Raw genomic sequence first — 14,123 nt, forward strand, 5'->3', positions numbered from 1 at the left:
ATTCACTGGTTCTGATTTGCCTCTGCAAAAGATTCCCATCGCCTGCCCTGAACTGCTTTTCTTCCACTCCTCTTTTTCCACCCTTATCTTTCTCAGCAGTAATCCAGAAGGAAGAGCAAAGAGGAGAAGCAAGAAGAGGTAAGGCAAGGACCAGTAAGAACCCCAGACTTTCAATGCAAAGCAAAAGAAAACGAAGAAAGGGCACCACAATCTGCCTCCCTTGCATGCCAGACCAGCTGGTGCCAACTCTGGCTCTGATTATGAAGGCATTATGAGCTGCTCGCTCCAGAACTGGGTGTTGACAGCTTTCTGCTGCTTGCTGCTTTGTCATTCAGGTGAGGGGAAAAAACTCTTTGTTTTAGCCTCCCAACTTTCCCCCCCTCTCCTACCCCCCTCCCGCATCTTTCTTTGTATTGCTTTGGAGTAGTGAGTGCTATATGAGGTAGGAAGCTGGGTACAGGCACTGGACTACCAATCAAGCAGTCGGAGTTACATTGCATACATTTCTCAAAGTGACAGGGAGCACCATATTCCAATACTGCCTTCTTCCCCCCCCTCCAATAATGGGTTTCACTACTCACCTTTTGGAATGGGGCACATGGGGAGGGGGATACAGCAATTTGCTGTTTGTAAATATATCTCTTGTTTAAAATCCATCCCTTCTTTATAGACACATTTTTACATTCCATCAGTGCTAGGACTGCAGTCTTTTCTGCTGCATCAACACATTTTCTGCAGTTCCTTTCTGAGGTGGAGATGTTTAAGCAACAGCTGGGGAGGGTGGGTGTAATCTCCTGTCAGGTTTACCTGGGATTGGGGCAGGGGATGGAGGTTCTTCTGGCATTTGCCATTCAAGCTTATATGGGTGACACCTGTGCTCATAGATTTTTTTGATAAATATGAATGAATTGGATGAAAGAATCTGGGGAAATGAGAAAAAGACTGAAATGCTTGGGAATGCAGTAACCGAAGGTTCAGCCTAAGTATTTTAGATGCTGCTGGGGCCAGTCCAAAAATACATGTGATTATAACAAACAAAAGGAGAGACAGTCCTTGAGTACATGCAGAGTGCATTCCCTTCGTTGTTGTCCAGTGGCCTGGAGGATTGAGGATTGAGAGGTAGTAGGTGTGGATTCCAGGAAAGCTTTAACCTCAGCACCTGTCATTTTTAGAATGTAAAGTAGTGAGCATGCCCAAAAGAAAGTGAATCAGGCTAAGGTTGTGTGAAAGGGCACTGAGACAGCCGTTTTGAATGTGGATTGGCTTTTCTTTACACTAGCTATGTTCAAATGTTCCTGGCCAAGCATTGACTTTTTTTAGTATATACCAAAGTTTGGCTTAGCTTGACTGAGAATGCATTGTTGATTTTGTCCTGTTTTTCTTCTTGGAGGTTTTGTGAAGGCAGATCCACAACCTGGTGATTTGCGGAGGTGGGTTCCAAATTCCAATTGGCGCAAAAGTTGGGGTATTTCAGAAATCACATATCCCACCAGGCTGATGAAACATAATTCTGGGGGAGAGATCCAGAGGTATCAGCTGGACACAAGAGTGAGAAAGGAGACTGGTGGCAGCAAAGGAGGCGACAGAAAAGGAGGAAGCCCTGTAAGTGATCCCAAGAAGCTTCTCCCCCATGCCATTTCATAAGCTGGTTTTCTTTTTCTTCTCTCAGCTTTATACTAAGGTTCCTACCACTAAGGCACAGGTGGCTGTGGGAGGAGAGAGCAGACTCCAAGCTGTTCTGTGAAGCCAGATGGTATACACATGTAATGGTTGGGTGGCAAGAGTTACTTCCAACTTTTTAATTGGATACTAATATTCACTGGTGCAGCTGTTTACCCAGCAGTTTTAGACAATTCAAGCATTTTCCCAGGATAAGAAGTAAAATATCTCAGGCGGCATTCCATCTCCTGTCCCCTGATGATAAAGCCAATTCTTGCCAGCATTCTGAGTTAGATATGTCTATGGGAAGGGACCTTGTTCAGCAAGCAAAAGATGTTTTCACCCCAAAACATCACCTGTATTTATCTTTCCTATGGAATCACTAGCAATAATGGCTAAGCTCATATATCTTGCTGAGCTATGATTTACTGAATCATAACTTATTAAATAAAGTACTATTATTTGAATTTACATGGCAGAGTGTACTATAAACCAATGTTTTTCCTTTCTGCAGACCACTAAACTGTCATAAAAAATACTGAAACTACTACCGTGTTTCCCCGAAGATTAGACCCAGCCCTATAGTAAGCCCTAGCTTGGTTTTTGGGGGTGGGACTAATATAAGCCCTACTCCAAAACTGAGCCCTAATTTTGGGGCGAGGCGCACCCCTAAAAAGCAAGTTAGGGTAGGGGTAGGGGGGGTGAAGCTCTCCCATGCACCCTGCACCTGCTTACCTTACCAGTAGGACCACCACAGCCAAGCCTCCCAAACCCTGACATCTGTTGCACCACTACTTGACTTCTGTGGCAGCTTGCCACCACTTGTGGCTGGACACCATGTGGCGCATTGCGCTGTTGCTGCTTCTCCTGGCAGGATGCCACATAGCGCTTCGGGCTGCTTCTGCTGCTTGCGCAATGCTTTGGGATGCTTCTGTTGCTCGTGTGCTTTGGCCCGGTTCTGTTGCTTGTGGCAGGAGGCCACATGGCATTTTGGGCCGTTTCCTCTGTGTAAACGGCCCAAAGAGCCACACAGTGTCCTGCCGTGAGCAGCAGAAATGGCACAAAGCACCATGCGGCATCCTGCCGGGAGGAGTGGCAATGGTGCAATGCGCCACATGGCATCTGGCCACCAGTGGCGGCAAGCAGCTGCAGAAGAAGTCAAGGAGTGGTGCGACAGGTGGCGGGGCATGGGAGGCCTGGCTGCTGTAGTCCTAAGGTAAGACATTCTCTGAAATTAAGACCTAATGCCTCTTTTGGAGGCAAGAAAAATATAAGACCAGGTCTTAATTTTGGGGAAACACGGTACTTATGCCAAGGACTGGCAATATACTGACTTTGGGCTCTGTGGCATATACGTTCCCCAGATGGGATCCCTAGGAGCCCAAATTAAGTAAAATTAATCAAAGAACGAAGGGCCATATCTGATGATATTTTGGAAGTTCTCACCTAAAACACCGTAAGAAATTTGCCAAAACTACCACACTCTTGATAATCTCTTGAGACTGATGGTGTATAACTATACGAAAGATCATGGACGGGAGGGGGGCAAGTGATATACACTGCAATGTTCTGACACAAATCCTGCTCCTTGTGTATTTTTATGTAGTGCAATGTGTCATGATCTCAGAACTCATATTTTGTCAATTTGACATCATTGCTAGTTGCAGATGCTTGTAGTTTATTAGTGTGATCTCTTGTTCAGGAATTACTAATGGACCATAATTAATAAACATACTAAGACTTTCAATTATTATCTGCTTGGCTCACCTATGGCCCCAAAGTATAGACTGATCCCTGACAATCAATTATGGTTTGAAAAGCATAATTGTTGTATTCACATGCAAATTCTAAATCCAAGCTAACAAAAATTTACTTGCAAGACTTGCATTGCTCTATTAGAAGTTGCTCAACTGATTTGATTGTGCCTGGAAAAGCAGCCGATTGTCTCCCAGTTGGGTGAGGTCAAGCAGGATGAAAGCTGGAAGCATTGCTTTTCCATGGTAGAGACAGCCCTCAGGAAGACTTTTCCCACCCAACTTTTCCCACTTTGCAGAAGATGAAGATGGAACTCTTTTCAGAGGGCATTTAGAACATGAGCCCACTTGACAGTGGTCAGTAGATTTTTCAGTATTTTTTTTCTGTATTAATATTTTATTCCTCTTTGTAAGCTGCCATGTATCAGTTTAGATCAGTGTTTCTCAACCTTGGTTATTTGAAGATGTGTGGACTTCAACTTCCAGAATTTCCCAGCCAGTATGGTTTAGATTGTGGTGAGATATAAATAAATAAACCATAATTGCTATATTCCCATAACAATCTGTATCTCCTCCAAAAAACTGAATCATGGCTGATGGCGATGACTATATTTCTGTAACTTGCTGAAGCACAAACTTGCCAATCTGTTTTAATCTAATCTAATATGCTATGTGAACTTAACTGTTTAGTCATTATTACCTGGGATAGAGGTGGTCGTGCCCTATAGCTAAGGTCATCACCCCAAAAGAAAGTAATATGGTCTGGATAATGGGATCCAGGATTTTTTTCCCACTCTTTGGGGTAGATGATAGATCAGTGATGGCGAACCTTTTAGAGACTGAGTGCCCAAAAACTGGCCCCGCCCCCACTCCACCCCCTGCCCTGCCCCCACCCCACCTGCCCCCAGGGCCACTCACCACCTCCAGGGCCCGCCACAGATCACCCAGGCAGCCCAGCAGCACCATGGCGGCCACGCCCTCTGCCCACACCCTGCAGCATCAACTGTGCACGATGGTGTGTGAGGCCAGATTCTTGTCTACGCTGCCTGGCTGCCATGTTCTTGGCTGCGCTGCTCTGCATGGGCCACGCTCAGAGGTGATTCTCCTCCAGGGGGGCTGCTGGTGAGGAGGGGGTCACGGGAGGAGGCAAGTCTGGGGCAATGGCACGTGTGCCACAGAGAGGTCTCCGAGTGCCGCCTATGACACCCGTGCCGTAGGTTCGCCACTACTGTGATAGTGCTCTAGGATCCAATCTGAAGAATTCAAAGTTATGGAGATCATGGAGAGACAACAGAACAGTATAATATCTAAGGAAGCTAAAACTGCAACTCTCTCACCTTTCAAATGGCAAGTATCAGTAGCTTAGAATGATTTCCACTTTCCTGTTTTCTTTATTATCCAATTTCATCTTTGTCAATGTTTCCTGAAGTAGTACTGTTTGTAATTAAAGATGAGCTTTACATACTGAGCCCAATATAAAAGCAAAATATTACACAATTTGTTTTCAATTTGTGTCCATGATAAAAAGAAATGACGAAAGGCTAAAACTGCTAGAACATAGAAGAACTATTGTAATTGCAAGACGTCTCAGCCATCCATATTCCTTTCCAAAAACTCTTTAAATCTGAGTTTCTAGATAGCTGGATTCCCAGATTTTACAGGCAGGTATTATGAGGTCATCATTTATGTAGGAGCATATTAAGTGAACAAAATCTTGCTCAAAGCTGATCAGCTTTGCATATAGGAGCATTACAAACTTTACAGATGCATTTCTGACTTAGCATTCATGTAGACATTAGATCAATTAATGCTTAATATCAATACAGCCATCTTGATTGCTGGATGTGCTTGAGGCGCACTATCCAGTTAACTGAACCATAGTTTACTGAATTTGCCCAACTCTCTATGATTGCATTATGCATGGAACCAAAAGCTAGCCAAACATTTTTTAATGTGCAAATCCAATCTCTGGACTATAGAAAGAAAAACAGATAGAGCTCATAGAACATTTGCAGCAATGCAATAATACGTTGTGTTGCAGTCTTAAGTCTTTCTAGATTGTTCTCCCATTTTTGATGCTCACCTCTGAAATGAGAACTTTTTAAAAAAATGAAAAATTTCACACTCACATTTACCTTCACTCTCTTGCTCATACCTTTACTATCATTGTTGGATTACAACTCTTATCATACCTAGCTAATTATATTGTGCCTCATATCTGAAAAGCATCAAGTTAGGAAAAATTAGTCTGAGTAGATATGTCATTTACTTCCTGATGTCAGTTCATTTTTCACCCTTTTGTGTTCTGCTGTCTCTCCTTTCTGTTCTTTTCTAAAAGGCTGTGTCCACATAGAACCCTGAGCCCCCATCAGACCACATTTTAGCTTTGCATGCCTACCCAGCCCAAGTGAACTCACATTGGGTTTACTAAGAAAAAAGGAAGGTTGATAAATTGCAATTAATTGTGCCATAAAAACTCAGCCAGTGAGAATTATGACTTTGCTGATTTTGGATTCAGAAAGGTGGGAGTCTAGATAAGATTGTAATATCTGTATTATGTTGCCATGATGCAAATGGTGTGACTTACATTCTTGCGTCATGAACGTTTCATTTGTGTGTGGAGGTGATGATGCACAAGCCGATATTCTGATGCACGGAGCCAGATATGGACATGTATGGCGTTCATAGATAGTTTCTTCAGAAAAGATATGCTTGACCTTTGTAAGGATACTTGCATAGCTATTTATAGTGTAATACAGTGGTAGATTTCTACAATGTCTCAAAACATAAAACATCATTAGTTAAATATTTGTGGGAAACTTGAGCATTCCTATTGGATCTCATCCGCTCATATTTTCATCTTTTTCTTGTTCTACTTACCTCAATATGCCAATTACATAGATAAAATTAAATATCTACCTTAAATCAATTGAGGGAAGGCTTATTTGCAGAGCTGCCTTTGTTTTAAAAGTCCTGCCAAACATAAAAGGCCATGGGATGGATATTTTTGACAGTTTTTCTTCTCTTTAAAAATAAAAAAATAAATAAATTATAAAATTCCAGATAATATCTACTTCAACTACTAAGTTAAGAAGGTTGCTTTACTCTTAATAATTTCAGAGGGGAGACAAATTGTTATACACAGGGAATTGTTTTTTTAACTGAGCATTCACAGTTCAATAAAGAAATAGAAGTTCTTCTTTGTCCACAGAATAAAGATATGTTAATAGATAGGGTCTGTTTTCAATGTATCTTGTTAGATATTCTAGGTAAATGAAAGCTGCTGTTGTTATTATTTTATCCAGCCTTTAAAAATATATATATAGGCCTATCTCAGACATAGTGTGGATTTGATTTTAGATCATTACAGTAAGGCAGATATCTCAACAGAGTCAGATTTTTTCTTGTTTTCAAGTGCTTATATAATTACTCCATACCGTACCCTACTGTACTATTAAGTGTGCAATAGCATTATGTCTGAAAATGTACCTAACCTTAATTTAAAAATAGCGAGTTGTAATCTTTTTTTTGATGGAGGATCTTGTAAAAAAAAATGCAGTATCTGTGAAGTGCAATAAAGCGAAGCATAATATAATGAGGTATGTCTGTATAACTCAAGAAGGTGAACATATTTAATAGCTTTGCTCCTGTTTTCCATACAACAACAACCCTGTGAGGGCTGAGAGAAAGTGACTGCCCCCAAATTACCCAGTTGCCTTTCATGCCTAAGGGAGACTTAGAACTCACAGTCTCCTGGCTTTTTAAGCCAGCATCTTAACTATTATGCCAAAGTTAAGTGGACAGAAGAAATTCTCACTCAAATTCACACATTTTAGAAATTGATGCCTGGCCATTTTTAATCTCAAAAGATGTATTTCCTATTTTGATTACTTCCTAGATTTAATATATTTGCAAAATATTATTTCTATGCTATTCTAGGATCTCAGTGTCTTTTATATCATGTCTTCTTCTGTGGCAGCTGTTCCAAGATGATAGCTTTGTTAGATAGGGTGTAGGATTGCTCTGTTCTCCAAGTATAGGGTAGTTTTAGAGAATTTTTGTTACCTGGAATGGGTTTGGCTCTGCCTTCCTTAAGCAGGAAGAAATAGAATTAAAATCATTGGTCACACAGGTTATTTTGTTTTGTTGCATTTTAGTTCTGGTTGTAACCACTGATTCCCTGGAGTTGTGATAGGAATTAACAGTTGGCGGCATTCTGGGACTTTAATTTCAGAGAAGAATATTAGAGATGGGCAGTGAAGTATTTTCTGGCAGGACTTGCAGAACTGGCTGACTTCCCTATGCAAAAAGACCCACTTGCAAAATTAGAGTGCTTCCAGATGGACTGCTCAATGTGCTGCTAATCGAAAAGCATCACAGAGGTAGTCTATCAGTGGTAAGAATAAAAAAGAAAAGAAAAAGAGGGCTCTAATACAAGAGACAGGATGACTGTGCAGTGAAAGCTTTGTCAAGAAACACTTGTGAAGCTACTGAAGAGGTAGTCTCAGAGTGGGAAAGTTATTTCCTTCAAACCCATGAATGTAACTTGAGTCCCTCTTTAAAAAAATAAAAGAACATTTACCATGCTTCAGTATTAAATGCATCCTATTGAGTCCAGTTTCCAATTAATTCAGTGTGACAGACTTGCCATTGATTTCCTTGTAACATATATTTAGCTAAACTTAGTTTGTGAGCCAGTTTGAGAGGGTTGTTAGAGCACCAGGCTAAAATTAGGAGACCAGAGTTCTAGTCCTTCCTGAACACAAAGCCAGGTGGGCGATTTTAGGCCAGTCACTTTTCTCAGCCCTAGGGAGAAGGCAGTGACAAATCACTTGGAAAATTGCAGGAACTACACCATTCGCCAGGAGGCAACATTGACTAAAAGGCACAAAAACCCTACAATAAACAGTTATCTTAATTTGGACCTAACACTGTCAATGTAAAAAAGCAAGAACATCCAGGTTTTAGAACAATGGTCCCCAACCTTTCCGGCTTCATGACACTGGTAGTTTGGGGGAGGAAGGGGATGGTTTCTCGCATGTGCCCACTGCTTGCGCAAATGGAGCTTTATGTACTCACCTGCTGTTTGTGCAGCTTGGTTCCCAACCGGCTGGGAATTGGGGACCCCTGTTTTAGAAGGTTCCCATTCTATTTCATTCTGAAAATCTTTTTCTGGAATTATTTTCTGATGGCAAAAAGTATACCCTCCCCAAAATAAGCTTCCCTATCCAAAGCCTTAGTCAGGTACTGTTTTTTGTATGAACATGTAGCTGATCAATTAATTTCTACAAAAGAAATAAAATGAGATCAGTAATTAAATCTTCTTCATAGGAACAGAAACTGATCAATTAAGAAATAATTCAATGCTCTGAACAAAAAACAACTAAACAAAACAAAAACTGAAGAGGTGGAAACTGAAGTAAACTACTAATTTCATCAATGTAAGGAAAAGAGCTTGTGATTTAATAATCATTATAGAATAAACTTAGTTATGGAAAAATGGAATTGTAGGATTATGTAGCATTACATTAACTACTGTATGGATCTACCATTTAATTCTAAGTCAGTCAATGAAAAGCAGAGCTTTGGTTGTGACAAAAGACTGAAATGTGGAAGGAATAGTAGAGTATCCGTTCCAGATTATTTTTATAGTTTATTATAATAAACTATTATATTTCTGCAAGTAAATATGTTTTATTTTAAAGTGGAGATTTCAAGGTTTGTAATTTTATATCATTTTTCTTTTTCTACGTTAAGATCAAAGCAGAAACATAATAAAGATGAATATAGCAAATTAAATGCTATGTTCAGTACATATATATATATAAACATGACTTCCCCCTTCAAGTTTAAATAATTTTAATAACATCATCTCCTTCTAAAATACAAGAAACCTTCCAGGTCACTTTCTTGGTTTATTATTTGTATATCCCTTTTTATTATTAAGACATCAGCCAGTTTCTTTTATGTGTCCTGTGTAGCATCTTCTTTCATTTCATTCTTGTAGCGTTTTATTTCTGAATTCTCTTTCAGTCAGTCTCAGCCTTCTCCAGTAAATTGTTCCTCTTCCATAATGTCTTTTAAACATAGTCTACCTACAGAGGCAGACATTCTTAAAATTAATTTATATGTCCATTGTTCAAAACTACCCTTCAATATGTCCAATGTTAAAACATTTTGCACCGTTCTCTTTTAATAAATCTTTAGTTCCCTCTAGTGTCCAACCTTCAAAATCCCACCCTATCATGTTTTTCGTTAGGTAATTCAAACAACAACATTTACCCATGGAAGGATTATTATAATTAATTCCAAAATCGTATTTCAAATTTAGCTGGACTCTTAGTTCATTTATAAGTTTTCAAAATCAAAGTTCTAATTACCATTTGCTGTTTATTTCTTTCCCACCCCAAACACACATTTTTAAGTCCTTAAACTTGTACATGAAAACCTTTTTCTCTAAGAATTGAAGGAAACTCACCTAGTGTTTTCAGACTTATTGATCCAAAGATTCCTAATCACTGAAAAGAGGTTATTAAGCAATTCTTGAAAGTGCTTAGAAAAAGAAGTATGCAAAACCAACCTCCTTTTAAAGAAACCAAACACATTTTGAGCAAGCTACCCTTTCAGAGCCCTATAAATCCATTATAGACTGCTGTCTTGCAGTCTTCTCGTGAGAAGCAACTGTCTGGAGCACTTGTGGGCAGTTTTTGTCCAGAGATCCAGTACTTGCCAGCTCTTCAACCTGCCTTGGTTGTCCATTTCTTCCCCATTTCTTCCCCAAGGGTTGAAAGATATCATTGTTTATAATGTATATTCAAAAATGTTGGTTAAAATATGCATAATGAATTTATTTCTAATATTCCTGCTGGACTATGTATAACCCCAGTATTAAACTCCTGAACTCAAGTGCTATTTTAACATTTAATTTTTTTTAAGCTTCCCAGAATAATCCAAAAGTTCATGACATACCAGTTTGTGAAATCAAATGACAAATAATTCATTAGTAAGAGAACTGTCAATACCAATCCTTGAAATTCTTTTATGGTCCCAACTTACCTTTATTTTTTTTTCTGAGCAGTAGAATCCTGGGCTATTTTATTTCATTATTTTTGTCTCATGTCTGTGGGATATGCAACAAACATAAAAAGTGGGGGATAGGGCTTTGATTACATCTTGCAACTACAATATTAACATTTTTGACACCCCCCCCCCCATGGATGCCCTATCAGTTGGTAATCTATGCTGTCATCCCATGAGTACTGAGGCTTTTCATGAGCTTTGCATCAGAGACTTTCTCCAAATATTTTTTTGAAAATATTGAATATACTTTAACCGTCCAATTTGTTTATATGATTGTATATGCTTTGGGGAAAAAGAAAGAGAGACTGTTCCAAGTTCTTCTCCTACTGTAGCCTTTATATCAACTCCTTATCATGACTCAATAGCAAAAAGAGTCACTATGTAAACTGAAAGTTGGAGTGACCTTTTTCCTCTGTCTAAATATGTTGTAAATACCAATCAAAAGGAAGTGTTAAATTTGTTATTTCTCATTGCAATATATTCTGAACTTGTCTTATCCTTCTTTTGTGTTGAACCTTCTATAGCGTTTTCTTGGAAATTACATTTTTCAGCCCTTGAAATATTCTCATCACTTCATGCTGCAATTGTCCTGTCTTCTTCAGGAAAAGGAATGAGCAAACCACAAGTCAGAACTAACTCTCATATTTGAGTAACATTCTTTTTTTTAGTTCTTATTTTTAGCCTTAGCCCTTCTCTATTATAAAGCCAAACATTGCATTAGTTCAATATGCTGCAGCAGCATTTTAGCAGGATTAAATCTGAGCCAGGATTCAGTCCCAGAAGCTTTTCGTCTGTTGTCTACATTTCTGCCATTGTTCCAATTGCTCTGATGAACCATTTGATTCCACATTCCATTACCAAACCTCCCTGCCCTTAGCATGCTGCTGCTCTGCTTGTTTATGGGCATTGTCTGATATCATTTCATATCCCAATAGTAAAAAACTTGTCCCAAGAACGCATGCAATCAGTGCTAATACACTCTGGACTGAAGGGAAAAAAATAACATTGTTTGCTTATGGAACTCTTTGTCACAAGCTGTATTGATAACTGCTGACAGAAGGCTTTAAAAGGGATACTCTATCAGCAATCAGCTTCCAGCCATATTTGCAGGCTTTTATAAGGGAACTTTTAGCTTTATGTCATCAAAGGAACTTTTAATTTTATATCATTTTAAGATGAATGCTAATTTAAAAAGGTGAGGAGAGAGAAAGAGGAAATGGAGCTGCCTTCTGACATGGAAGGCTATACTCTGTGAGAAATGCAACAGAACATTAAAAGTTTAAAGTGGTATTCCAATTTATGATTTCATGCATTTTATATTGAGCTTTAGCATAGTGAAAACCTTCACACCACATACAATTGGAACTTTGGAATTTACTCCCACAACTACTATTGGCTATCATCTTGAATGGGTTCAAAACAGGGTTGGAACTGATTCACAGAAATCATGAGGCTCAATGGCCATTAGCATTAATGACCATTAATCTGGGAGACTAGTGGGCTTCCTTATATAGTTGGTTGCCTACTGGTTAGCCACTGGTTGGCAACTGTGAGAACAGACTGATGAACTAGATGGGCCATGGGTCCAATTCAGCAGGTCACTCATGTTCCTATATTTCTGAATCCAATTTTTGTGCAGTAGTGCAATTTTGTGTGTGTTGTTGATTAAAAGTGCCACCGAATTCCTGCCAGTTTCCTTTTCCTGACCAGGCTGCTGTGAAACTATGATTATGAACATGAACATCTTCAGGGAACTGGGTGGGAAATATATACACAAAAGTTTGGGGAAGAAACTTAAAAAAAAAACCTAATAAAAGCTGGAAGGGAAGCAAACATCTCCTTTGGCTAGACACTGCTGTTCTAAATACTGTATATATTTGCAAAGTGCAGTTCCCTAAGCCATTACATTGCAGATCTTGCAGTTCTAGTACATTCCAATAAGCACATAAGATATTGATATTTGTCTTATTAATGTTCAAGCAAAAGTGAAATCAGAGTGCTAGAGTGCAAAATGGTGGAAAGATCCAGATGCTAAGTAGCTGTCCCTATAATTCAGTGTTTCAGCTGCACTACTGCATAGAATACAGTAAATACTGTATTCATCCTCTGATCTGACACCAGAACTCATACTGCAAAAATCTTTTGGAAAAAAACCCAATCATAATATTGACTCTGTGTCAACATTAGTCTGAGCCTGCTTTAATTAGTCCTTGCAGGTGGTCAGCTGCAGCAACTCAATTCAACTTCATTCATTAGGCTTTCTGTTTCCTAAAGATCCACATTTTGGGGTGTCTGACAAATGATCTGTAGTTTCCTGCAGTTCCAGGGAAGGAATGAACTACACTGGGCCTTTATATAAATTGGTTGTGGTATCCAGAAATCACCTTCTATGTCTATCATCCTTTAATTTTTAAAAGTTAATGAAATTCAGAGTTGTGCAGATGACATTTATGATAGTTGCAGCATAATGTGGTCATGTGGATTGCAATTTGTGACCTTCCTTGCCAGCTTCCCACAAACAAACTTGGTAGGGAAGCCAACAGAGAAGATCACAAGCTGCTCTGGTAAATCTCCCTCACCTGGCACCCTCCTTGAGTCTCGTGCTTGTATCATGCCAACCTGGTGACTTGTGCATCCTCTCCCACCCAGCTGCAGTCACTTACTGGCCTAATTGCAAGTCCTCTGGGACTTTGACTTTGGTTGTTAGAAGCTGGCAGGAAGTAGCAAGGAAGTGCTTGCCTGATGACACACAGTCCTCATTTAACCACAGCAACAGAAATGCAGGGATTGCTGTTGCTACGCAATGCAGTCAAGGACATTGTGCTTTATGCCCCCATCATTTAGCAATGGAAATTCTGGTCCCATTTCCTGTAGTAATTCAAAAACTATCTGTATCTCTTTCTCTAGTCAAAAATTGCCAAATATTCACACTCTTATTCCCAGAATCTCATATCATTCTGTTTTTTCTCCCAATTTCCCCCAGATACAGTTAGTCCTCCTTAATGACTAAATTTGGGATCAGCAAATCTATCATTATTAAATGGGACATCATGCAACTTCAATGCCTTATGATCTCATTTTTTCTGTGGTTGTTAGGTTATTAAGTTAAACAAATCACTGCGGTTATTAATCAAGAAATCACATGAACACAACTTGCAATTTTACAGCTGGCTTCTCCATTGAGTCTACTTGTTGGAAGTCATCTGTGAAGTGTGCAAATAATCATGTGACCTTGGCACTCTACAATGGTTGTAAGCACCATCAGTTGCGAGCTGCCCAGATCTCGGATGCACGAATGGTGCAATGGATGCTGCAAGGACCAGTTGTAAAGTTATTTTTCAGGACTTCAAATAATTGCTTCATAGGGCATTTGTTAAACAGAAACTACCTGTATACTACATTCATTTGAATTCTTATAAGATTCAAGGGAAAAAAACCCATGAGATTTATCAGGTGATGATGGGGAGGTGAAGTCCTATTCTCATCTTTTAATATATCATAGGCAGTTGTGAGTTGACTCTTATCCAAGCTGATTGTAAAAGCAGGATTTGAAAGTTGAGTAGTGAACTCATTGGTTAACCAAGATGGTTGAATGAAACTTTCATGCAAAAAGATGTGTACTGTACGAAG

The 14,123-nt window shown here is 39.3% G+C and overlaps 1 protein-coding gene across 1 annotated transcript in view; it reads left to right on the top strand.

Annotated features, from left to right (window-relative positions):
* Positions 1 to 271: 271 nt before the first annotated feature.
* Positions 272 to 14,123, top strand: part of ADAM11 (ADAM metallopeptidase domain 11) — a 67,683-nt gene continuing 53,831 nt past the window's right edge. Inside the window, exons 1-2 of the mRNA XM_029287218.1 lie at positions 272 to 335; positions 1,391 to 1,602. Coding sequence (XP_029143051.1) covers positions 272 to 335; positions 1,391 to 1,602 — 276 coding nt within the window. The remainder of the gene's footprint in view (positions 336 to 1,390; positions 1,603 to 14,123) is intronic.

This window comes from Protobothrops mucrosquamatus, unplaced genomic scaffold, assembly GCF_001527695.2.
Source record: "Protobothrops mucrosquamatus isolate PMUCROS unplaced genomic scaffold, P.Mucros_1.0 scaffold_257, whole genome shotgun sequence".
Lineage (NCBI taxonomy): Eukaryota > Metazoa > Chordata > Lepidosauria > Squamata > Viperidae > Protobothrops > Protobothrops mucrosquamatus.